Raw genomic sequence first — 27,215 nt, 5'->3', positions numbered from 1 at the left:
CTGAAACAAGAAAAATAAGCGCCAGGATTCAAAATGCATCCCATCCAAGTACTGCATGTAGGAGTACAGTTGTTGACTTCTGAGTCTAAATATAACTAGGATATATTGAAATCCTTTCACTACGAGACTAACTTATGAGGTAACTCAAATTTGTTAAGTTGCAAGTCAGTGCTAAAACTTTTATTAGGAAGTGGTGTAGTTAAAATCGAACCAAAAAAACCACAATGCAATTTAAGATACAATTTTGATAAAAAATTAAAATATTTTCACTTCGTAAATCAAAATACAAGTCTATGATTTAATCCACGTTTCTCCAGAACCATACCTAACAGATAAGCAATAGGTGTTAAAAAAAGTTGTTTTTCTAGCTTAACATGTTGTGAGGAAACAGCAACAAAAATGTAGAAGAGTCGGTAGGTACAAGTGTCTTTTGTATTTCTTCCTGTCTCTACGTCCTGCGAACTTCCCAAGAACAACGGATTTAGGTCACCTTATGTTAATTAGCACACCACGGAGGTAGGGCAAAGAGTATTCTATAACAATTAAGCTCATAAGATGAAGTAGATCAATGTTAATAACGGAGGAAAGTTAGCAAGGGAGTCTCTCTTCTCACCCGAGAAATGAGGGAATAGCGAATGACAGAGATTGCGATGGGAGGGGTAGAACAGAATGAGAGTAAAGAAGAAAAGAAAGAGATAACTTTTCTCTCCCCCTCTTTCTGTACACATGCCAAGAGAGAGTAGGAGGGAGATTAGAATGAGAGGAAAATGACAATCTTTCTAGAGAGAAGAAGAGATATGAAGATGAGAGAGATGGTGTTAGAGAGCATGCAGAATTGAGAACGAAAGAGAAAGGATCAAGACAGAGAGAAAATGAAAGACATGGTGTGTACGAGAGAAGTTGAAATATGGAGGATGAAAGAGAGCAAATTCCAGCCTGCGGGGAGAGAGAGACCAGCTCACTCTCTTCCCCTCTATCTGCATTGTGGATGGAGTGGGAGCAATTTATTTTTCTTCCTCCGTACTTCGTTCCAACTACCCAGGAACAATGGATTCATATATGGTTATCTTAACTAGATCACTGTCGAGATGAAGTAAACAGTATGCTGGAAAGAACAAACATACAATGATACCTTATGGTAAATAGCAGTCGTTATATTCTCTGTGAACGGTGCACAGTTTGTCAAAGAAAGCGACACGTAATGAAGTCCTCGGTCCCCTGGTAACGCAAGCAGTTATTGCAATCCTCGACACTGGCATGCCGCTTCTCTCTCCTATTACGGAATTCGCCGTTGCACTGTTTGCAGAAAACGACCTTCTATGCACTGCTTTGACCCTACGCCGTACTACGATGGAAGTGGAGGTTGCCAAGTGTCTGTTAAACCTTTTGCTTGTCAAATGTCGCTCCAGCAAAAGAATTAGGAAGCAGAATGGAATAGCAGCGAGGTAGCAACCAAGGAGTGTTGACATCTGTTGAAACTGGAAACCTTGCAAGCCGTGCTTGACGCATTGCCTATCAGGAGAAACTCCTATGCCGTAATATTTTGCTCTGAGCCTATTCAACACCCCAGCCTCCTCAGCACGCAGCAAACTGAAAAAAAAAAGATATTTGAGAGATGCTAAAAGATAACCAGACATTGATTTGAAGATATTTACAGACTATTCAATCCTATTTATTCCCAGTTCAAGATTTCCCAACTCAGGAACTATAGAAATGCCAGTGAAAGCAGTGCAATCTGAGAAACTGTTGTTTACCAGTTGGAATATTTCAGTGAAATGTCTCCATAACTAAGGAATTTCCTCTAATTTTCCCTGGAGAAGATGAACTGTACTTTCGCTGATGTATATTATTTTCAGACAAGGTTACACATTTTGAAAAAAAAAGTTACCCTCTGAACCAGCTTCTATTAAATGATGATATTGAAATATATGATTCCCTATTTTGTGCGTTTTTTAACATCATTGATATGTCTAGTGTAAATTACATCAACAATGTGTCTTCATGAAATGTCAGCTTGCCACGAGGTTACAAACAACGCCAACATTAACGTTTGCGTCTGTGGATGGATTTTGAGGTGAGATTTTATATGATATCTGCATAATACACTAAGCAAAGGCCCTGATATAGTGATATCAATTCCATATACAACACTAGTTTTAATTTACACATGATGTTTGTTACACTGAAATTTCATTTCTGCAAATGAATATACTTATGCCACACATAAGACGAGAATATCCAAAAAAAAGAAAGGTCTTTACTTCTACCCTTTCAGCCCGAGGCAATTAGAAGCGCTTCACTTGAAACATTCTCCTTGAAACCTTCCACCTAAAGAGATCAGTTCTTGAATTGGGAATTTTCGACTGAGTTCCCTAGTTAGCACTTCTTGAGTTGGGACATCATCGAGCGTTCCAAGCACCGGAACAAATTATATTCTTTTGGGCGCCTCTTCAAATATGGTGATTAATTGTTCAAATGTAACACTATACAAACCTTCAGCTTGGCCGCTTGCATTAAATTTAATATTAGATACAATCATAACATATAATTATTATATTACACTAATAAATAGTAATAATGAAATATAATTGTATTACCAATTTATTATATCCTGCTGAAGTACAATCCGCATTATCCGTAGAACTGTTTTTCTTCATTTTTCCTGCCGACCCCTGTGGCGGAGTAGTTAGCACATGCGCTACGACGCCAGAGTCCCGGGTTCGAATCCTGGCCTGGGCATGGATATTTGTGAGTGTCCATTCATCAATTTTCATCATATCATAACTCATCCCCATCTTCGTAAATTAGCCAAAAGTGGCACAAAAGGCGAAGTAAAATATAGCAAATCAAATCGCAAAAATCACAAATCTTCATTTTCCCTCATTACACACAGTTAAATATTGAAATTAATAGTAAATCCTTTATACTATTACATTTTACATGCCTCGTTCAAGAAAAATATTTGATTTTTGAAATTTTCAAAGTCTTTTATTTTTTTCAAATAAGTAATAGAATCCGAAAACAGATGTTCTGGCTTCCTGTCTGTGTTATGCACTCAAGATTTTACGAAAAATCTATTATCCTCTTTGATTCTGCCGGAATACCAAGTAACCGAACTTATGAAAATAACTTTTTACTTCCAAACAATTCGAAACGAATGATCCCAATTCCAAGAGATATCGTCTCACGTTCGTGGCATAGGTGAATTACATGTAAAATATTGATAACCCCTCCCCCTAGCCGGCCCCCGTGACGGAGCGGGTGGCACATCTCGCTACGACGCCAGGGGTCCCGGGTTCGAATCCTGGCCTGGGCATGGATGATATGAGTGTCCATCATCAATTTCATCATATCATCACTCATTCTCATCTTCATAAATTAGACAAAACGGCACAAAAAAGTGAAGTAAAATAAAGCATATCAATCAATCAATTAATATTCCCCTAAGGAATTGGTTCTTGCAAATACATTGGATTAGATTAGATTTATTTCCTTTCATTTGCGAGCCAGAGGCTGTACGCACTACATACTATTTATTTTTTCATCCACAATACATATTTTTACATTGAAGTTTTCTTTTATGCTGTCTCTTAGTTTGTCCCCTATGTACATATTCTTTCCCCTCCCCCAACAGATCATTCACACCACTCGTTCTTCTTCCAGTCTTTCTTCTCACTTCTCTTTTCCTTCATTTTCACCAAAAAACACTCCCAGTTTCTCCAACTTTTCCACACCTGCTGCTCTCCGTTCCACAACTAATTTCAACGCTCCTTCCTTTTCCAAACCCTCCAACCATTTGTCCTTGTGCGTTTTTCCGGACATGCAAACAGGTGATCCGACCCGTCATTCCACTTACATGTTATAGATCTATATGACCTTCCCTCGCTTTCCAACGCACTGTGTCCCCATCCCCCCAATCTCAGCCATACTACTTTCTTGCTTTCTTCATATAGTTTGCTTGTTCCCATTCCCGGATGTCCCTTGCCTGGGTCTAGTGATATTTTCGTTGCACTTTCCATCATTATTTCTTGCAGGTCTATATCTTCTAGTCGCTGTTTAACGAGTTCAAGTGTGCTTTGGTCTACGTACTCTTCTTCCCATACCTATCCCAACCCGATCTCGAAGAGTTTGCCTTTAACTTCCTTTGCCCACGAGCCCATTTCTCTCCCCTTTACTTGTTGTATGAGAGCCTCCCCTTTGATACTGTCTCCCACTGCTATTATCGGAGTTGCCCAATATTTAACCCTTCTCCGCGTTAGTCTGGCGCTCTCCCTCGCTAGCACGAGTTTCCGTATTACCCCAACTGTTTGCTGAGCCTGTGGCGACATGCAGTGCTTTTTTTAAAGTAGCTGCACAGTATTTGGTTAATTATGTTTTCCCCCTTTGCCCCCAGATTTCGCACCCGTACATAACGGAAGCTATTAATAGGGCTCGATATAACTTATCGACGAATCTCACTTTATAGTTTTGTAGTTTCCTTGTTATTCCTATTATTGTTTCCATTACAGCTCGCGTCTTTCCCCTCACTGTTTGTAAGTGTCTCGTCCACGTTCCTGTCACAGTGATTGTTATATAGACCTAAGTAATTTATTCGTTTATCTATTTCCAGTTCTTGACACAAAGTTCCACTTCTCTCCCTTCCCGTAAACATACACATTCTTAAACACAATAATTTTCGTTTTGGCCTCGTTCACTTCTAGCTTAGAGTCACAGATAAACCTTTCCGATCTGCCGAGCGATCTTTGCAGCCCTGCGTTTGTCTCCAAGATCAGAACCACGTCGTCCGCCAACAGGAGAGCCGGAACTTTGGCCGTCCCGACCTTTGGGGTGTCGGCGTCTTTCCCCTCTATATATGTGACGATATATACAGGAGTGGGGATATAAACACGTCCTTGCTTCACATCCGCCCCGGATTTTTTATTTTCAGTCACTGTTGTTGCATGCCACCTGACGCAGAACTCACTCTTCAATATATCTCTTAACGCGTTCACCATAGCCGCCGACATTCTCATGTGCCAGTTTGTCCCTGTTTACCGTGTCGAAAGCTTTACGAAATCGACAAACATGCGTATAGTTTACCTCCCTTTTCCTTACATAAGAACCCTTTTCCCCCTCATCACGCTAGGAATTCCAGCCTATAGTGTGGAGAAAAATAACTTCAATGAACCTTAGGTGGTGGTAGATCCAACAATAACAATTAACCCTTATTAATAAACAATGCATCGCAACACTTTCGTAGCAATAAGCGCTTCAAATCTATCCTGTATATATGCAACTCATCACAACAAATGATGGCGCTCATCTAACAGGATTGCCTCTAACTCCATCGTTATCAGAGACACCATTCAAACAATAATACGGGTGTCTTATCAAAACAATCATCAAACTAACAATTATACTTCCTAAGCTAGAAGTTGTTACTAATATTAATATATTACCATTATAAGCAAAAGGAGATTAGTAAAGAAACAAAAATGAAAATACGTATATAAAACAGTCTATTTCCCTACGCTATAATATGGATCAGAAAGTTGGATAATGCAAACCAAATCGGAGAGCAGACTTACTGCTACAGAAATGAAATTCTTAAGAAAAACAGTAGGAAAGACAGGGAGAGAGATATGGTACGAAACACAATAATAAGAAGAGAATGCTTGAATCAGGAACCACTGCTTGAAACCATCGAGAAGAGGGAATTAGGCTGGCTGGGACATCTCATTAGGATGAAGGAAGAGAGAAAACCAAAACAAATATTTGAGGCCCGATCAGAAGGAAGGAGAGGAAGGGGACGACCCAGGTTGAATGGCACAGGATAGAACTTATTGGAAGAAGTGGCTGAACGGACCGAACGCCTAAATGGGCATAAGGGAGAAGAAGAAGAAGAAGCTAGAAGTTCTGCCGTAGCTGTGGTTTAAGCGTGGAAATATATCCCCCTGCAAATTATCATGAATCTAAAAATTAATATTGTATTTTATTGTTACATACAAGAGTGGCAATTAAATCACATATAAAAGTACGACATAGAAATAGGGTGACCAAACGCCACGTTTTGACCGGGACAGAGCCGAGCCCCGGTCGATATTATTAAAGATAAAAACACTATTTGTCTAGTTTTATAAAAGTCTAGGAGTTTGCTTGAAAACTAAGTCTAACTTTGAGAGACATTTCGTGCGGGAAAATGTTGATGGAACTTTTAAACTAGTGCCATAGCAACCGTTCCTCAAGTATTTCATAACAATCAAAATATTTCATTGTCGTCCAGAACGTTCGAGAAGACAGCAATTTACTCTATCAATTCTAAATTATATATAAGCTCTTTGATCTAGGTGTGCAACGTAATGCATTACTCGAATCTAAGGAGCACATTTTTGGGTTCTCTCCAAAATTAAGGTTTCCATTAGAATCGATGGTTTATTGCAAGTGCAATGCATTATTCAGATTTTGTTAAAGAAAATACTGAACTGGTTGTATTGCTTTGTGTGTGTTTGGCTACTTTAAGGAGAACAGTGAATACGCATGGCCTAGAAGCGTGCATGTAGTAGTTTTAATACGGACCTGCATCAATGTAACTCATGCCGATATTATAATATTTAACACCTTTTGACAACGGAAGATCATATTTCGTTCATTGTTTATGGTGCATCATTTATGTGATTCATACTTTAATAAATGATAATAATAATACGTTAATTATAACAATAATTTTATAATTAAGCCTAACAAATTTTCCAGGAGGGGATTAAACTGACCTTCTTGGGATGTCCCGATTTTTGGACCAGAATATTATGGTCTCCCTACACAGAAATTATTAACACTAATGTGTTGCAAGTAACTATCCCTTCAGATAAAACTTCATTTGGGTGTTTCTTTACTTCATGTTTTCTGGATCGAAGCAAGTGCAAGAAATTTCTTCAAGTACATTAAATATATTATCTTCGTAATCGAGTAGCAATATACTGTTAAAGTGATATTCATTGAAGCATCTTGCTAATATATTTCATGTTCAAGTTTGATTGATTGATTGAATTAAAAGTTTTGGGTCCGTCGGCATTTAAGGCCATTTTTCACCCTTCAATGTATACGGGGAAACATCCCCTTATCTAAAATTCTGACTGAAAAGTTAAAATAAGAGGTGTAAAAAAGCCCCTTGGGAAAAATTAAAAGTGCAAGGTTGTAAAAAGACCTGCACAAAAAAAGCACAACGAGTTGTCATATTATTGAATCATAACCAACTTTCATAAATATTATACCAAGTTTCGCAGGAGTGAAATAGATACTTACAAATACTTGAACAATCCCTTGTACGAGGCGTTGTGTTGGAGGCCAAATGAGTCCAGTCCAACAAATACGTCCTGCCCCGTGTCCGTGACGTCACACACGTACTTCTCTTTGTAGACAGCCAATTCCATGGGGACAACTACTGCTAGCTTTCCCTTCCTGGAGGCCAGGGACAAGGCTTCGTCTGAGGAGGCAACCAGATGCTGGGGAAACGGGAGCAGCATCCTCTCCCAGGCGATCTTGGCGTATCCATACTTGGCGTCCTGGAAAAACATCCATTTATGTTCTCTTTTGCTTGCATCCAAAGGCAACGTTGACACTAGCATGTCTCAAAATGATTATCGGAGTTTCGTAGTCGTTTAATTTCACTTGTATGTGGGGTACAGAAACAAAGCTTATGTGGAAGTAAACAACAACTAAACAAGTTTGCAGAGTGTACCTTACGAATGTCCAATGTGAGCACCTTTCATGATACGACACACATCCATTCGCTAGTCCAATGCTTGTTGACGCTTTCGTTCGACACAGTTGGACATCCAGAACTCTCTCCTTTGCAGACACATCCAGTTGTTTGAAACTTATTAAATCGTCGACGAATGTTGTTATCTGACGGAGGATCACTTCCAAATTGCCATCGAACAGCAGGACCACACTTTGCAAATTCAATGATATAAAAGGACTTCTGTACGGGAGTCGCTTTGACTGATGGGAAACAAATTATAAGCACTCAAGGTAACAAACTTCCACCGCCGTTCTTATCGTACATGTATGATATAAACATTCACCTTCGTCTGTTGCAATATACTAACTACTTGAAACCCCGATAATCATTTTTGTACACGATGTATATCAATTTTAAATTGTATCTAGTCTCTTTAAATCTAGGCCTAGGTGTGAGACGTAATGCCTATACTCGAATCTAGTGAGCACTTTTTTGTGGGGTCGAACTTGTCTCCAAAATTAAAGTTTGTATTAGAATCGATGATTTATTAGATTCGAGTGAAATGCGTTCGTCAGATGTTGTTAAAGAAAATACTGAACTGGATACGCTGACCCGTCTTCGATAGTACTCCCCCCTTCAACTTCCGTCCGTGAGCCTCCCCGATGGCAATGACATCACCCAAATTCAAGGCTTTAGCTCTGCATATATTCTAGGAAATGATGGAGTCAGATGTCACCAAGTGTCACAAATATGATATCATCACAATCCTAGTGGCTGTCACAAACATCCCATGTAATTGTGCCTATGATTAGTCCCTGGAGTCTGTGGAGAAACGCCGCGCGTATCGGTAGGGAAGGGGAGAAAGCGAGTTGGCGGAGCAAGCAGTGCGGGCTGCTGTAAATGGCTGGTAGCTGCACTCAGTCCCTCTCTCAGGATTTCATTGGTGAAGCTCACACTATCTAAACTACTGCCCTCGAAGAAATGCTTCTCTGTCTAAGAGCGACTTTTTAATAGCACAACGGTCTTCAAAATATAAAATATGTTACGTTTATATAGTTCTCAATATAATGATAGTATAGGGTTTTCCAATAAGAACGATATGATTTTAAAATGAAATAAAATAAAAACTATTTCAGATACAACCGAACTTTTTATATTATTTTGGAGGATAGTTGATTATATTATGTTTTGAAAAACACATCATTTAAGTGTCCACCTCGACTTCGTGCACACGAGTGAATTCGATGAACCCAATTTTCAATGACTTTGTGCAATGACTAGGGCCTAATGTCACAAATGCAGCGTTCGATGTTTAATCTTAATACATCAAGGGTTCGTGGTCTGTTTGCATAGACTATAGATTTCAAATAACCCCACAAAAAGCAATCTAAAGGAGTTAAATCACAACTTCGTGGAGGCCAACTAACAGTTACATTTCTTGAAATTATCATTTAACCAAACTGTTCTTGCAATACGTCGATAGTGGCATTAGCAGTGTGAAATGTGGCACCGTCTTGTTGGAACCACATGTTTTCCAAATCAATTTCATCTAAATTTGGCCACAATAAATATGTTAACATCAATCGGTACCGCTCACCAGTCACTGTAACAGCATCTCCTACCTCATTTTAAAAAACAAAAAATGGTCCGATGATGCCACCATGCCATAACCCACGCCATACAGTGACCTTTTGCGGATGCAAGGGCTTCTCGTGAATCACTTGTGGATTGTTTTCACACCAAAAACGACAATTTTGTATGTTAACATATCCACTTAACCAGAAATGAGCTTCATCTGAGAAGATATTTTTTTGCCCAAAATATGATCCGTTTCAAGTTGCTCTAAAGCCCAAGAACCAAACTTTCTTGAAGCGTGTATTTAGCCATGATGAATTGTCACAGTATACTAAACACAATTGACAACTAGTGACAGTTATAACATTTGAAGCATAGTTGCCAGTTCATTTCAAAATCATATCATTCTTATTGGAAAACCCTTTATTTTCATCCACACTGGATAATAATATTACTTGGTAAGAAAACGTTTCACAAGGAAAGCTAATATTGATGTGCATTTTCAATTAATGCTAACGATTGGAAACAAATGTTTAAAAAAAATAAGGCCTGTGAAGTTCTACAGAAATAGCGCCATTTTTATATTTTTAAACATTTTTGTCCTTTTTATTGACTTCTATTATCTTTCTAAACAAGAGTAAAATATGTCCCGTTCAGAAACATCTTGACTTACCGCGAAGAAGTCAGAAATTACAGAATTTCCCACTGTTGCCAACTTGTACTCTCGGTTATCCACCAACTCATGAAGAGTTCTAAATGGTAATTTAGAAGAACTAACAGCCAAGTGTGACGTCAGCGCAGCAGAGTAGGATGAATAGATAATCATTCCAGCTATTAGGACGATCCAGAAGACAGTTCTTGAAGAGTATGTATTCAGATTTAATGGAGAACCTGCAAAAGAAGTTATTTTTAAAAAATAAGCGTGCATAATTTTCATTAGTAAATTATTGTTATTTGCCAAATTTGAGCAACTATATAAATTGAAATATTTAATAACTTAGAGAACAACCGAAAATTGAAACATTTCTGTTTTGGTAGCAAGTATAAAATCAATAAGACTTTCAATTGAACACTAATTTTTCTGCATTTACTATCGTTGCAAATTAGTGACTTCGCCCATTATTTTCCCAAACCTTTACTGAACAAAACACCATGTGCCCATATTTTTTTATTTTCAATTTGTAAATCATAAAATACCATAACATTCCTGTGAATTTGTTTCAACAAGCTTCCAATGTGTAATGTTCATAGAGTTTTCAAAATTTCTACAATGGATAAAGATGGAGCTTATTTATGGTCAACACCAAAATTTATGCATAAAACATGATGTGAAAGTTAGATTTCACTCAATCTCATAAACTAAGACCGGAGTTTAAACGCTTCTTTGAATTTTTCAGTTACTGAAAGTCAAATGAAAATGTTGAACAAAATCCAATCACATCTTCACACCCCACCCGCAAAGATGATTAAATATTACAATTTTAACTTTTAGCTTACCGATGACTCTAAAAGTCGTTAAGTTGGGATATTATTTCCTTACGGCAGGTGATTTTTTCTCAATAGATTTGTGTGAAACGCACTATTAGATTTACGTAGACATATGTTGACAGTGTAAAAATTAAGTTAGCCAAAGAAAATGATTCTTGTTTTGGTCACTGGCCATCATCAGAACTTTCTTCTAACCTAAAATTATTCCTAAATATTAAACATATAGAAACACTAAGTTGCTGACCAGTTTATTAAGATAAAAAACACTTAACGGGTAACGTTTCAACCCTGTATCAGGGTCTTCCTCAGACGAAGAACTAAACTAAAATTATTAAATATACTACACACAGAAAGATTACATACACATAGAAGGATCAATGGCCACACAACAACAAACCAAGTTGACAGTCCTTATCTAGGAAGATTTCTCCAAAGGAATTAAACATATCACCTCCTGACAGTTGTTGACTAATGGGTCTACTACACTGACAGGTGATTGACAGGTCAAAATTAGCAAGAGTCTAGAACCACCTGCTTACCACTCCCCCACCCCTCCTGTCTTTTTGGTTATGGATGAATACCTCCTCCATTGGTCTTCTTCTTTTCTCTTCTTTCTTCCTTGTTCCTTCTTCTTTTTCCTTCATTCCTTTTCTTCATCCTTTCAACTTTCTCTAGCACACTCTTCCATTCCTTGTCTGAGGAAGACCCTGATACAGGGTTGAAACGTTACCCGTTAAGTGTTTTTTATCTTATTAAACTGCCTTGGTCAGCAACTTAGTGTTTTTAATATGGAAGCAAGGCTTAATTATATTACAATTAAACATATAGGAAGAAGATGAAAATGAATCTAGACATTTTCAATAAGAACACAACTGGTTTCTGTTTTATTTACCACTCTGTTGGACTTATATTAATTAATAAATAAACTAGTAAAATTATTCTCCAAGTTATGGTAGTGAACACAAAAGTTTTAAAAAGTTGGAAAAGGGTGATTCTCTCTTTAGAGGCCCAGACTATTGCCGATAAAAAATATGTTATTGAGATAATAAATTAAAAATTTATAAACTTACCATGAACGGTTCAAAAGAGGACCTGCTGATAAAATCGATGATGGAAAAAGTTTCGATTTCTTGGCGTACAGCATCTTTAAGTTACTAGACTGTGTGTGGTTTAATTTTGTACACTTTCCCCTTCAATAACCCCCCCACAAAAATAAGTCCTCACGCGTTAGATCGGGAGATCTGGGTGGCCAAATTCTCTCATAATTTTTTTAAAGATAATTCTGTCTCCAAAATCTTTTAATTGCTCGTATGCTGGCATTTGAAGTGTGACTCATTACTTAGTTCATCATCCGTTAACTGATAGACAAACTCGTTGAATATATGCATGCAGACTTCCGTGGTAAATGTTTGTTTAAAATTAATAGAACCTATGATTCGTGTACAAGGCACGCCACACCACCGTGAATGCAAAGGCTCTTCATGCAGAGCATGAGGATTTTCTGCTGCCCATATACGCGTGTTTTGAGAGTTTTGCAACGTCCCCGGTTGGACACCAGTCGTCAGAAAGTTAGTCCGCTACTCCTTTAGTCGGGAACATGAGAATCTTGGCAAATCATCAGGGCTTGCTGGATAGAAAAGATACACAACATTGTTTTCAAAGTTAAACGCAGTTTTATAATCACTTTTATTTCATAATCACTTACCAATAAAACACTAGAACATTCAATACTAACGTTGGGCAATTCACTCACATATAGCGAAAGTCAAATTACATAATTAATTGCTTACTTTCAACTTATTGGCAAGAAGAAAACTCCAAAACCCAAAATCTATACTTCAATTCTCTCCGTTTCCAAGTTCTTATTGATTCTTCACCTTCACCTGTTTTCCAAACTCAGTCTGTCGTCAGGTGAGAAACATTCAGGTGGGTTCACTTCCTCTGGTGAGATGAGAAAGTGACGTCAACACGAACAGATTATGACGTATATATAAACAAATATACAAGTTCCAAACAAAACTGTATCAATCTAATTATAGTTGTCTGTGACAGCTTGCACTTTATTTGAAATAATAAACATTTCACAAATCTTAGCTTCTTACAAATATAAAACCTTAAACACTCAGGTTCGTTAAAATTGCCCCTCGTCCGGGGAACATTTTTGAAGAAATTGTAATTTGCAAGTTCTGAAAAAAATTGAGTACACAATGAAACTTTAAATACAGAAATTATCTTGACACTAAGTCAACTTCACCAACCAATGCTTCTCTTCATTTGACAACAGCTCATAAGGAACGTAGTTTGTGGTCAAGGTTATTAGAAGTATAGGTTGGGCCAATCCGTTGTTTACTCGTGATGACGAAACGACGGTAAGAAGTGAATTTATCAATGAAATGAATTCCAAATCTATGCGCTAGTGTTGCACTATGCAGATAGGAAAACCATACCAGAAACTGAACACACGAAATCGAGTACACAAATGAGCATTTCCACCCATTTACATTTTGTGGCTTTAGACAAATTGAAAATATATATCGATAGGTACTTATTGTTATGCGGGACAGAATATTATTGATCGGAACGGGATTTTTTTTAACCCCGTCATTCGGGACGGGAAATATTCGCAATTTCTCGACTAGTCAGGAAATTTTCGGAACGGGAAATTTCCGAAATTTACCGACGCTCTGGAAATTTCAAATTCTACACGTCATTTTCACCTTAAGTGATTGTCTTTGTATTTCTGGAATGGAAACTAACAATTTCCGATATGTTCCAGGCACTTGCAATGTAGAAAAGAAAAGAATTAATACCGTTTTGAAATGACCATTCGGTATTTCCCGACTGCTCGGGATCCAGAAAAGTAGGGAAGTAAGTCATTTGCTGAAGTCGGGATCGGGACAGAATTTTTCTTTCCGATCCCGGTCCCGACTTTTCTAGATAACGCACACCACTTGTTATTATTATTTATTACAAGATACATCTTCCAAGTACGTTGAACATAATGTACTGTGTATACCAGAAAAGAAAAGTTCAAATGAGCATTTATGTACGCTATATTTACACTAGGCTATGCACTTGTATGTTTTTCTTCAGTGCATAACATGTTTCCTCGAATATATCAAAGTCTGCCTAACATGAAATGTAATAGTGTACAACTTTGCTTTCACGCAAACTTGGCATAAAGTAATATTTCATTCTCACAGGCAGTGGCGTGCCCAAGGCGGAGTTGGTGGGGGTTATAACCCTTCCCGTTGGGCCAGTATTCCTAAAAAGAAAGAACGTCAAATGTAGGAAAAGATTGCAAAATTAGGGATGACTACCAAAAATAGTGTACGTAACCCCTCCCTTTCGAAAATCCTGGGAACGCCACTGCAGTCTCAGGTCAACATGCAAGGGCAGATTTTTTCCACCTTTCGATGTGTAGTCTTTAATTTCTGCAGTAGAAACCAAGTGTGGCTTCTTACCGATGTGTAAAATGATTAATACAACTTTCGTGTCGGTATTTTATAAGCACAACATATACACGAAGTTTTGTTCAAAGCTAAGTTGCGTTACTGCGAAGCCGTAATTAGATTTTGATCAGCTGTAGGAGTTTAGCTTAATGGTTTAATTTTTGCTTTGTAACTTGGCCATAAAGCAGAATTGAGTTGCAGAAGTATTGTATTTTTTAATATCGCTTATACGTTCTATGAAATAAATGTTAATGTGTCTGTAATGGTCTTACATAGTAGTATACATTTTTAAGAATACTTCAGTGAATTGAACACGTTGCCACAAATATTTAAAATAGTATTACTAATTTGTATAATACATTTTAAACTGCTGCTCTATAGAATCCTTCAAATGTCACCAGTATTTTTTTCATACAATCAAAAGAACATCACGTTATGAATCTCCTGCATGTGATTGCAGAGTAATCAAACAAACGCCAAATTATCTATTCTTCCATTGCACGTTAAAGAACAAACACAGACACGCCCTTTTTTTAACAGACTACACAGAGCCAATATACCATTTCCTGTATCATACACTCCCTGTTATCGTCTCCCCACCCCCTAGTACAATGTGGATACTATATAGTTTTGCCCGCCAGATTGGTATTTAATTTTAAAATTTGTGTGTATATGCAAGTTTGTGATCAGTGTTACAGGTCAGTGAAGTGAAGTATAGTATTGCGATATCTATATGACCACAGCTACTACTACGAATTTAATTCTATTGTACTCCTTCACAATTCCCAGTGTTGTACACCTTCTTGACCAAGACTGCCACATACCCGGCGGTGAGGGTCACGAAGGAGAAGAAATACAAACGCTGTCTTGACTTTTTTATATTGTTTAATCAGCACTATATGCCTTAACTTTGTTGAGATGTCAAATGGGAGAGGTCTATGATGCGCTCCTTCAAATAATTGGCGACAATAAAACTGTCCAAATGGTCGCACATGAGGCTCGGTGTATTGCAAACTAGTGGGTGGCTTTACATTTCTTTGCTCACTAGTTATATGGTACGTATGACTTCTTATTCCACGTAATGTAATGAGCAAATGCCTTCAAAATATTAATCTACGATGTGTTTGATGATTTCTTGCAAGCATATCGGCGTTTTGAAAAAAGCAGGAGTGATGAAAATTTCAAAGTTTCTTAGACGCCACTTGGCAGCCTGGTAGGACTTCCCTCCCTCCACTCGTGGAGGCGTCGGGGGGGGGGGGGGGACCTTTGAGTCCAGGTTGATGAGAAAGAATTGGCATCGAATTTAGATATAGATGATCTAAAGATAGGCAACACTGTACAGGACCGAAATAGAAAGGAGAAGCAGTTTCAGTATGATGAAACTGTTGAAGATCCACTAAAGCGGTACAAAGTTCATATTTATTACCAGGCCGTAGACGATTATTTTAGCTCTAAGAGAAAGATTTGAGCAGCTTAAACATCATAGTGAATTTTCCATTTCTTTTATGATATTAGCAAGCTTAAAGACATGCAATCTTATCTTTATTTGAAAATTGTAGAAAACTGCCGGATTGTTAACACATGAAAGTTACTGAATTAAAAGATGAACGAAAAGTGTTTTTGGCTATAAAAAAACAATTACACGAAAGGAGACCTTAAACTGATAAAGAGTCATGATTTTGCACCTAATGTGAGTGTAGAACTTCGGATGTATTAACTTTGTCGGTAAACGTGGCAAGTGGCGAACAAAGTTCTTTTTGGAAATTAAGGCTAATAAAAATACTATCTCCTATCAATCATGTCTGAAACACCCTTGTTTCTATTTTATGCAAGATAGCTTTATACGAAGAAGAATACTAAATGCAAAGGTAAAGTTCCCTGTGCACATAGCACCATGTCATGAAGGCACGTTTAGGGGATGTGGGAGTAGGCCCACACACATTCTCGATCTCAGCCATTTTAGAGGTGATGTGATCAGCACCACTCTCCGGCCGCCTTTACCTCCCAGGTTGCCCCCATGGTACATCCATTCATTTGAGGCTGGGTGAACCCCAGAGCCGCTTTATGGAAAGAATTAAAACCTTAGATCACCCACATTTTAAAAATCCAATCATGTATCACAGACCTACAACGTTAAACATATAAAGTCAAGCCTTCATTTCTTTCCTAATACTTGTTACATTTAAGATACATTTAAAAGAAAGAGAGAGTTTTCATAAAGTATAATAATAAGTCTAATATAAAATTAGTGTTTAACTGTGGTCGAGCAAGATATCCTTTTTTGGTTAATAGTATAATAAAATTATTTATTTTATAGTTTGATGTTTTACTTAGGAATATATTAATTTTCAATTTACCGTTGCTACGTAATGACGGGAGGGGGGGGGGGGGGTTCGAGAGGGAGAGGCATCTGCCGCCACCTCCCAGGGCGGCAAAATTACTAGCGCCGGCCCTGGTGTACACTGTATGTAACACACCTTATTACTGACTTACTTGACCCTGGATGTACAGGGTCAAGGAAAACAAAGAAATGAGCATAATTTTCTCTACGGAGAAGATATTGAACCTAAACCAAAAAGAACACAAATAATAAACTCGACAATGTAAATTGATGAGATTTAGTCAACCATTTAATGAAGTGACTAATCACAAAGGACATAATCAGCTCAGATCCTATTACTTCTTCATGGTATGTGACGTGAAGTTCCCGCCCAACCGTTTGACGGCGTTAGTGGCTATCGTATCTCCTTTTCCACAGCCTGTAATACGTACACATCCTCATCTAGACATTGTTCTTGTTCTGGTGTTTAATATCTGCATACTGCAACACTGTCGTTTTGCCATTTCCGTGACTTTACATTGAAGTGATGGATTCACTTGGCCGGTCACACGTCATCGCAAGCAAAAACTTCAACCGTTACCATGGTTTTGGGCCAGGGCTGGTTTGTGGTATCCAAAACAGAATACAATCCAGGATAGTTAATCAGCCAATAAGCAGTGAATTCAGGCAATGATTGATCCCATGATGGTTTAATAGAACAGTAGGCTTCCATATATCTAGTTTCTTCTCCAGAAAGACTTTGTAGAAAACGATATAAGAATCGATAAGCAATGATCTGCATCAGTACTTTCCTATAGCACTTCAAACTCAACACTCTTCTTGCTTCTGTGCTTCTAGAATAATGACTTTAAATTTCACACCAGCAAGATAATAACTCCTGCTTATAGGAATCAATCCAAATATTTACTATATGGACCTTCTCTGAGAGGTCTACGGGTTTTATACATCTCGATTCTATCCTCATCCTGGACCTTTCGGATGTACCGCACTAAATATATATCTGGAGAATCCTCCTTCATTTGATCAGGAGTGGTAACAAATAACACACTAACTGCATTCTTCCTAAAACTTATATCTGCCTGGTGCAGTGTTTAGAGAAAGCATACGCCAGAGGAAGTCAGAACCAAAACCTTCTTAAATGAATACTTTGGTGATAAAATTCAGAACACCGATTTCCAGTTCTACTTGTCTACCATCTAACACTCTCTTCTTGAGTCTTCCGGAAAATATACCAATTTTATATTCGATTTTTTTTTTCACTTGACTGCCTGAAGATACATTTTCGGTCAGCAAAGAGAATTTACATATTATTCTTGTATTTTACGTCTCTTCGAGTTCACTTGCCTAAACGAAGAGGAGGCACTTAGAAAAGGTCGACGTTTAGTTTAGCACGATTGGGATCGCTGGTTGTGCAGAAAATCTATGGTAGTCTCCACTGCTTCTTCCTGCTCTGAGGCAACGTCATATCTTGGTGAGAAGGAACCACAATTGTCATCTACGTAATGGAGAGTACCGTCTGGGCGAAGTAGGATTACGTCGTTCTTGGTAACGCCATCCGTCCGGAGAGTTCCGCTCTTGTTCTGGACGAGGCCTGTAGAAATTTCTCTGTCTTTGATTTTGATCTTGGTTGAAACCTCTCCTGCCTAATCCTCTGTTGAATCTTCGAAGTCGTGAGAAATTTCCTCCTCGACTCTCTGAATCCGTCTGGATATTCCGGATCTTAAAACTTTTATTGCCTGCAGCCTCTTTATTCTTAGAGTCTTCTTTATTCTTCCAGGCATCAGGGTCATCATAAATATCGAAGTCCTTTAAGAAATGTGTCAATTCATCCACACTTCGTGAAGCGTGCGCCAGGCAAAGATTCCGAATGCGATACGGCAACTGTCCAATGATCAAATTAAGTACTTCACTCTCATTTAAATTGTCAGCCAGGTTTCTGTACGCTGCATAGACACTCCAGGCAAAACTTTCTAAGTTGTCGTGGACCAGGCGAGAATACCTTCGGTTCCTCACAGCCGCTAGTTGTCTTTGTTTTGCCTTTTCTGATGCAAATTCATCCTTAAAGCGTGCGCAGAAATCAGCATAATTCACAAAGTTGTCCATATTACCAGCTAACCAATGCTCAGCCTTGCCGGTGAAAACCCGAGGTAATAATTCCAATCTATAATGCTCAGGCACTTGCATTAAGTCGAAACTGACATTTAATTCACGCAGATATCTTTCGGCAGATTAAGCTTCGATATCGCCTTTAAACTTCGGAATGTTCGCGATATCAACCATTCTGGGCATCTTAAACTCTGTTCTGCGTCGAAGAGAAAAACCGTCATTACTATCGTTTTCTCTAGGCCTCTTGCATCTATCAGAAGTTGTGGTATTAGCGGAGAAGATGGGGTTTGGAAGTACAACGGGAGGTTCATAGGCAGTAGCTTCTGGATTCAGTCCTCGGATTGGATCACGTAGTATATCGGAAGAGGTTTCTGGTCGAATCTGTAAATTAAGGATCTCTTCCTGCAGTTCACTGACCCTACTTATAATTGTACCTGTCTGTTCCCGAATTTCTCGGCGAAGAGATACTTGCATCTTTTTAACCTTCCCATGGAGAAAATTAACCTTTTCTCCAGCTGCCTTTATTTCGACTTTCTGTTCTTGCACTATATTTTCCATGAGTTCCGTTCGTTCACCGAAGGTTTTTAGTGCTACATTAATAGACTCTACAGAAATCTTTAATTCTTGAACTCTCTGTGGAGGGTCACATTCAGATTCTCTTCCAGACTGGACAATTTGAAGACAGGTTTCTATATTCTTCTTCAATTGCTCCTGTTCCTTCTCTATCCGTCCTTGTCGAATTGTTAAGAACTCTAGCTGTTCTTCCACAATTTCCGTTACCCTTTCGTCCACCTTTTCAGTGACTTTAATACTAAGTTTTCTATCTCTCCTCTGATGCTCTCAACCTGTTCAAGTTTGTGCTGAGAGAATAGAGCCTGTAATTCTGACCTTAGTTTTATATCTTCCTGTATCCTCCTTTCTTCCTGGTTTTCAATCAATGCACGGACAATATATAAGTCTTCTTTTCTCTTCCTGCTCTTTCTCTTTCCTTCTCTTTTTTTCTTCTTCCTCTTTCTCTTTCTGTCTCTTTTCTTCTTCCTCTTCTTTTTCCTTTTTTCTCCTTCCCTCTTCTTCCTCTTTCTCTTTCTTTCTCTTTTCTTCTTCCTCCTCTTTCTCTTTCCTTCTCTTCTCTTCTTCTTCCTCTTTCTCTTTCTGTCTCTTTCTTCTTCCTCTTCTTTTTCTTTTTATCTCCTTTCCTCTTCCTCCACTTTCTCTTTCCTTCTCTATTCTTCTTCCTCCTCTTTCTCTTTCCTTCTCTTTTCTTCTATGGACTCAACTATGAGTTTAAACTCTATCATCTCCTTTTTTCAAACTTTTTCTACCTGAGCCATCTCTTTCTTACGCTGTTTCTCATCCTCTATCCTTTCCTTCTGTCTACGCTCCTCATCCTCCTTTTCTTTCTGGTTTCATTCTGCAAACATTGGCAACACGGGAAGAATTCCCTGTCATTGGTAAGATCATCACAGCATCCAAACTTGGTTTCTGCATCCAATGTCGTTCTTCCTTTGCTTCGCAGATTCATTCCTGTCACGTCTTTATCCATTCTACAACACCGTCTATGGATCTTCCCAGTTAATACCTTAACTTCACTATCACAATTTTACCTTCGTGAATTCCAAAGACTTTCACTATCACCTTCGTGAATTCTATGGACGAACACTTTCAGTATGCACTAAACCGGGCATCACGTTTGAATTGCTAAAATAATTTTCCACTCGAGCCCCCACGATTGTACCAAAATAACTATGTACTCTGGCCCCACGTTGGTGTGCTAAAATAACTATGCAACGTCCCCCAGTTGGACACCAGTCGTCAGAAAGTGAATCCGCTACTCCTTTAGTCGGGAACATGAGAATCTTGGCAAATCATCAGGGCTTGCTGGGTAGAAAGGAAACACAACATTGTTTTCAAAGTTAAACGCAGTTTTAAAATCACTTATATTTCATAATCACTTACCGATAAAACACTAGAACATTCAATACTAACGTTGGGCAATTCACTCACATATAGCGAAAGTCAAATTACATAATTAATTGCTTACTTTCAACTTATTGGCAAGAAGAAAACTCCAAAACCCAAAATCTATTCTTGAATTCTCTCCGTTTCCAAGTTCTTATTGATTCTTCACCTTCACCTGTTTTCCAAACCCATGTCGTCAGGTGAGAAACATTCAGGTGGGTTCACTTCCTCTGCTGAGATGAAAAAGTGACGTCAACACGAACAGACTATGGCGTATTTATAAACAAATATACAAGTTCCAAACAAAACTGTATCAATCTAACTATAGTTGTCCGTGACAGCTTGCACTTTATTTGAAATAATAAACATTTTATAAATCTTAGCTTCTTACAAATATAAAACCTTAAACTCTCAGGTTCGTTATAGTTTATGTGTCCAAGTGATGTCTAATAAAATTCAAGAATTCTGAATAAGAAAACAGAACGCGTTTTTCGTAGCCCGTCGGAAGCAATTATTGAACATATACCACTCAGTATGCGCGTAGTTTTGCATTCTATCGAGGTCTTTGGCTCATCGAGTTTGTAAGATTACTTTCGTAGTGAAATGGATGATGACGCAATTCATCGCGCCCTTTACATAGCATATTGATTCTTCAGATACTTTGCTGCCTGCTGCATGTTGTGTGAAAAAGCTTCCTGTTGTCTCCAACCTTTCAACCAATTTCTGAATGCAACACTTCAATGGTGCACGTATTTTACCAAATAAAAAATAAGGGGACGCGGAACAAAGGCGAATGGAAGTCACTGAACGATTTAAGTATATGTTTTGAATTGTTGCCGGTATGTACATACATTTTCACGCCATTATCTCAATAACATAATTTTTATAGGCAATATTTTGCGGTTCTTACCAAGAGAATAACCCTGTATTATTTTTAAATAATTTCAGTAATTGAAAATTCGCGTGAAATGTATTGTCTACTGAAGTTCCTTGTAAAAAATGTCGTCACACCCCCACTCTTACATACCTGAAATGCACGACATAATTAAGAGAAAGAATGGTTTTTCCTCTTTAAATGTGCGGAGTTGTTTTTTTTTAATCAAATAAAGCCCAAGTAATTTAGGAGCGTAAGGTGATAACGTAAAGAAATGACGCCAAAAGTTGAAACCTATATGGTACCAAAACCCTAACAAGTGGTCACGTTCAGCTCATCATACACGATGTGTATGCGTGTTGTAATTTTGAAAAATAATTATTAATTTGAGAGAAAAGATCAAGAGATAGAGAGAGAGAGAGAGAGAGAGAGAGAGAGAGAGAGATCCATATCACAAATTCTTTCTGCAGCTTAAACGCTTGTTAAAAGTAAGAACTTTAATTTTTGATATGATGTTCGCCGGTTATGGGATATAACTCGTCTTAAATTATTTAGATGTAATCTTGGTACTTATTTAATTTTACTGGAGCTGTTTTCTCAGGGGCTAAATAATCATACAAAAATTATAATAGAAATTAACTTTCTACTTTTTCGCTCACACCTTCATAAGCTCCATTTCTCTTCTGGCGAGCACATTACCTTGCTGGCAGAAGGCCCCCAGCACGTAGATACAGCAGTTGGTGAAGCTGGACTCTTCCCTTCTGTCCACACAGTCGCTCTCCACGAAGCCAGGCACTCTTAATGTAGCGTAGAGGATTATGGGCAAGGTGACCATCAAGCCCACAACTGCCCACCAAAGGGGCGGAGCGTAGGGCTTTGAAAAGGAAACTCCGGACAGGACACCAGGCCTTCTGATGAACAGGCGGAACCTGCGAAAGAGGTAAGGAATCCATAGAAGCAGCTTGAATAAAATGGTTTCCTCAAGCAGTGAGAGAGCTCTAGTCACGGCCATGAGAATAGGCGGCTGGGCAGAATTGCGCTGGTGCCACATATGGCAAAAGCAAGCGACAGCAGGACAAAAGTAGCTGGTTCCCGCGCACGTGTGCCAACGTCAACCGGGCTGCGTTGCCTAGTTCGAACGTCAGACCGACCTCTCTCCGGGGCACTAGTGTGTTATCCCTGACCTTTCGAGCCAACAAGAGCCTTCATTCTCTTAAACTTCAGAACAGACGCGGTTGTGCTCCGACGTGGCAACAGTGCGAACTTCTGCCACCAGCTTAATTTCATGGCCGTGTAGATTTTTTTTTAAAAACTAGGGACAGAAAATTACACCGGCGTTGTATATGCAACTTAGTTATCTCTGGAGCACGCGAACGAAAACAAGTCTCTGCGCAAGTAGTGACGCGGTACGGTTCCACCAATGGACGGTACGGTATTGCTCGAGAGCGGGGAAAGCGACTGCCGTTATCAGGCTTCACAGCACCGTTTACTACTTCGCTCTGCCCACTCGATTTGCCCCCTTCCCTGTCGTTATGCGTGGCCTTGCGCCACAGATAGAGGGAACAGAGTATACTTTGTACACATCTATGACTGCAGATATCAATTTATGGTTAACATATGATGTAATTCCTAGCAATAAGTGTATTTCTTGGGCTATGGGCATTTTGGCCAGTCCAAATTAGTAAATATCTTCAGAATGATCACACCATGATTGCATTATGTTGTAGTGTAAGGTTCTCTATGTTGGTTTCCATGCGTTGGTGGCGATTAGAAGGGGCGTGGGGGTGTTGGGGGCAGTTTCCCCCACGTTTTACCACTTTTGCCCCCGCCCTATTCTAAACCTTATGTACCAAGGGAAGGTAAACTTTTTTTTTTCACCCCAGTCTTGGCACCTTGCTCCACTAGTTTTGGAACCCAACCGCCGCCACTGTTTTCATGCAACATGTTTCCACTTAATTCTTAAATTAAATGCATTACAATTTACTATTGCAATCCACAGATTGAAAAATACGTCACAAATACAGAATATATATTAAGTTTCTTATTAATTTGTAAAATGTAGAAAACACAAATTACTAAATACTTGTGGCAAATTGAAATTAAAAAATAATAGTGACTTGAAGTTCTTTTTAACATTTTGCCACACTTTAATATACATAATTTGTTGTGCACAGCACATCGAGTCAGTTATAAACTTCAGTGCATATTTCAAGCAACTCATCTTCAGGAATTTTGCCAATTGCATCCTGGAACCGTGTTTTAGGCTCGTCATGCAATCTATTTCTTTAAGATGCACATCTCCTCACACGATGTAGTTCATGGGGATTGTGTTTGAAGATGAGATACACTGGAAGAGATACGTTTGATTCACAAACTCAACCTTTCTACAGTTTCTTTACCATCTGGTTTCCTAATAACTATTCAATACAGTAAAACCTCGTTAATGCGGACCCCAATAAGTCGGACTTCGCTTAATCCGGACAGGCAAAAGGTGAAAGGCAAAAGGAATAAATGTGGCTAGAAGTCAACAAGAGAACTTCTCAAAGAAAAGTCAGTCAACCACTGATGAAATTCTGTTTCCCGCAGACTTTGTACTGTACTGCATACTGTATTTAGTCCTATGCCCTTTGAATACACCATAATAAACGTGATTTGTTGCTATAAACGAGTTTTAAAGCACTTTCTACTGTTCTTTTAGGTTATTTCAATTAATCCGGACTTTCGTTAAACCGGTCAACTTATCCCCTCCATTAGTCCGGATTAACGAGGTTTTACTGTATTTCAATTTTTCTCCCCCAGTACTGCCTTCTTCAAATAAATTTTGGAGAGAGGTGGCAAGACTGAATTAACTAATACCTTATATGTGTAAATATTTAAAATTGTTGCTCTATTTGAGAACTTTTTGGACGGCTTTAACAAATATCTTTCCTTCGTTTCATACTTTCTATGGTGCAATAGCAAATTCCACTCGTTTTAGACCGAGTTCATTATCACTCCACTACATTTTTGCAGAAAATCTAATTTCATAAAAATTGTCAGAGTTCTTAAAGTATTTAATTCATCAAGACCTGCTAAGTCACATGAAATGCTTAAATTACATATTTTTTAAAAGCGTAGAAAATTTTTAAGGACTTTCTTCATATTCTGTCATGAAGTCAACAGAACCCGACAAACGGCAGTTTATAAGCTTATAGCATGAGAGTCGATAAGTGATGAATGGCAAAAACTGGGTATTTGAAGGTTCAGAAATACATCATTTGTGTTAAGCAATTTAAGAAAGCATTGTAAAGAAGAGAACTATTTTGATGTGAATATCTAGAAGTACAATACGAATTTGGTATGTTAGATTTAGAAAACAATATTTTGATGGTGGCGAGCAAGAGATAAATATTGTAAGTAACTTTAGTACATAGTTTTTCTTGTATGTACGCATTGCTTGCATTGTAGAATTATTTTCCTGTAGTTTACGGTTATTACAAGCATAAGAAAACAGTTTTTCGTTGTAACGTTTCAGGAGAACACACGTATAAGCGTATGAACTTTTAAAGTAATAGCCTTTTATATAACAATATTACTAGTAATAATAATTGTAGAATAATGATGATATGTAAATAAAAATAAATTGAAATAGGTCGTGGTTGAGTTGTGGTAAGGTTTCATCCTTGTGTCATTTCAAGAGCAATGCGAAATGAGGATGATCTCACCTGGTAGACAAGAGTGGATAGGTGAAGTGCATGACCTGGCTGCGTCGCTGGGTGACTGTCATGGGGCCCACTATGACGTTCGCTTCGTTCCTCTGCAGCATCCCTATGAGCCCCGTCCAGTGGTCATCAACGTAGGAGCCCCAGGATCCGTCGACTGACTCCTTCACATCGAAACTGAAGGCAAGAATTAAATAACTGTAAAGTGCTGAGAGAGATATTATGAACATTTATATAGGTAGAAAGAGGAAAATAACAAAACAATACGAGGAAAGAAAAAGAACATGAACATTGAACATCAATAACAATTAGTAACTGACGAAAGTATTATACAAAGAGGATTATCAAACGAATAAAAGGAGGCATTCAAAAATACCGAGTACAAACTAAAAGGGATATTTAGAATACACAGAGAGCAATGTTAACCAGGAAAATTAATACAACACAAAAGGAATTGAACTAAAAAACAAAAATAGAGGATTTTAATATTTCATTCGAACTTGGATAGTTCGAATTACTCGATATTTTGAACAGAAGTTTATTCCCCTTGAAACATCTTTAATGATGTGATGTTTTTGTTAACTCGAATTTTGGATAATCTGAACATTTTTTGTGTTCCTTTAGAATTCGAATTAAAAATAGTCCACTGTATATGTTTCGTGAACGTATAACATACAACATGACGAAGCAATTGTGGAGAAACAATTCATGAACCATTTATAGATTTGAAAATTATATCTCTTTGTACTGTATTTTAATTGTATTTACTTTAAAACTCGATGGTCAACCTGAATGATTGATTGATTATTTCTGCAGCCAGAACTCCTTGGTTCAAATACTATGTTGAACTCCTATACGTGGGTCTCTATGTGTTTTTACTATGGTTTATTTCACTAACTGATAATTCACTTTGAAAAAACGACTATTATAGCAAGACCAAACGTAGCTAAATATAAATTGTAAATAAAAATAGCTTGAAAAGTTTATATTTATACACACTTGACTTCCGAGTGGTGCAGTGGTAACGTTGTTACCTTTTAATCAGGAGGTCCCGAGTACGATACCGGTGAAGAGTGGTTCAAAAACCACTTTTAGGTTTAGTCCCGATTACACTACACGAGCAATAACTGTACTTAAATATATATATATATATATATATATATATATATATATATATATATATGCATTTGTATGTGTGCCATTGTGTGCATGAATTAATCCTAAAAGATGAAGTATGGATCAGGAAATAATATATGATAGCTATTAATATTTTTTTTGAAATTTGAAATTAATTCATTTTTTCCACATATTATAATCTCATAACAACTAATTCATGTGAAGAAGACTAGGAACTATAACATATATGTAAAATAATTACATCTTTTACTTGAAAATTGAAATTTTGTATAAATCAGAGCAGTTAGAAATATATATATATATATATATATAGTGAAATCTTTTTTTAATACATTCCAGTAAAATGTCACATGAAATAGATCTACATTCCCGTTGTACAAAGTTTGGCCACTTTTTTTCTGATTTCATTATTTCTTCCTAATTATAACTTCTTAAATCAGTGTAATATTAGTGTTTAAAGTCTATACAAATACGTGATTTTCCTAAGTAGCTGTCGTTTTACCTGAATCCAAGTTGATCCTGTAGGATGCTCCAGGTTTCCCCCATGAACCCTCCGATTGACAATTTTCCTTTTGTGTTCTCAAACAGGACCACAGCTGGTCGTTGCTGCAACGGGATTCACTAATGTCAGATAATGGAACACACTTCAAAATTACCATTGCTAAATACTAGAAACCCCATACAAACCTATCATTGGAAAATGTATCCAGATACCAAATGTTTCAAGCAGCTTTGTATGGAACTGAGCTTGAAATTTCAATGCTACCTAGCCACATATTAAATTCATGTGTATCCTTTACCCCTCCCCACATATACTGTATATGCATGTATACATACGTAATTACATATATAAAAACATACA

The 27,215-nt window shown here is 37.8% G+C and overlaps 1 protein-coding gene across 1 annotated transcript; it reads right to left on the bottom strand.

Moving 5' to 3' along the window:
* Positions 1-1,133: 1,133 nt before the first annotated feature.
* Positions 1,134-22,350, bottom strand: LOC145989137 (glutamate receptor 1-like). Its single transcript, XM_083124428.1, has 4 exons — positions 22,215-22,350; positions 9,969-10,186; positions 7,282-7,541; positions 1,134-1,590 (listed from the first exon to the last, which is right to left on the bottom strand). The coding sequence occupies exons 1-4, from the start codon at positions 22,348-22,350 to the stop codon at positions 1,134-1,136; spliced, it is 1,071 nt and encodes a 356-aa protein (XP_082980554.1).
* Positions 22,351-27,215: the final 4,865 nt, after the last annotated feature.

The sequence above is a fragment of the Lepisma saccharinum genome, chromosome 6 (genome assembly GCF_977018435.1).
Source record: "Lepisma saccharinum chromosome 6, izLepSacc3.1, whole genome shotgun sequence".
Taxonomy (NCBI): domain Eukaryota; kingdom Metazoa; phylum Arthropoda; class Insecta; order Zygentoma; family Lepismatidae; genus Lepisma; species Lepisma saccharinum.
The sequence above is the reverse complement of the archived record's forward strand: the minus strand, read 5'-3'. Positions and strand labels throughout refer to the sequence as shown.

Excerpts from the sequence above, each read along its gene's own strand:
- LOC145989137 (XM_083124428.1), bottom strand. The coding sequence starts at position 22,350 with ATGGTCACCTTGCCCATAATCCTCTACGCTACATTAAGAGTGCCTGGC. Across the intron at positions 7,542-9,968 it reads TAATTTCTGACTTCTTCGCG|GACGCCAAGTATGGATACGC; the intron begins GTAAGTCAAGAT and ends ATGTTTTTCCAG. Across the intron at positions 1,591-7,281 it reads AAGGGATTGTTCAAGTATTT|TTTGCTGCGTGCTGAGGAGG; the intron begins GTAAGTATCTAT and ends TTTTTTTTTCAG.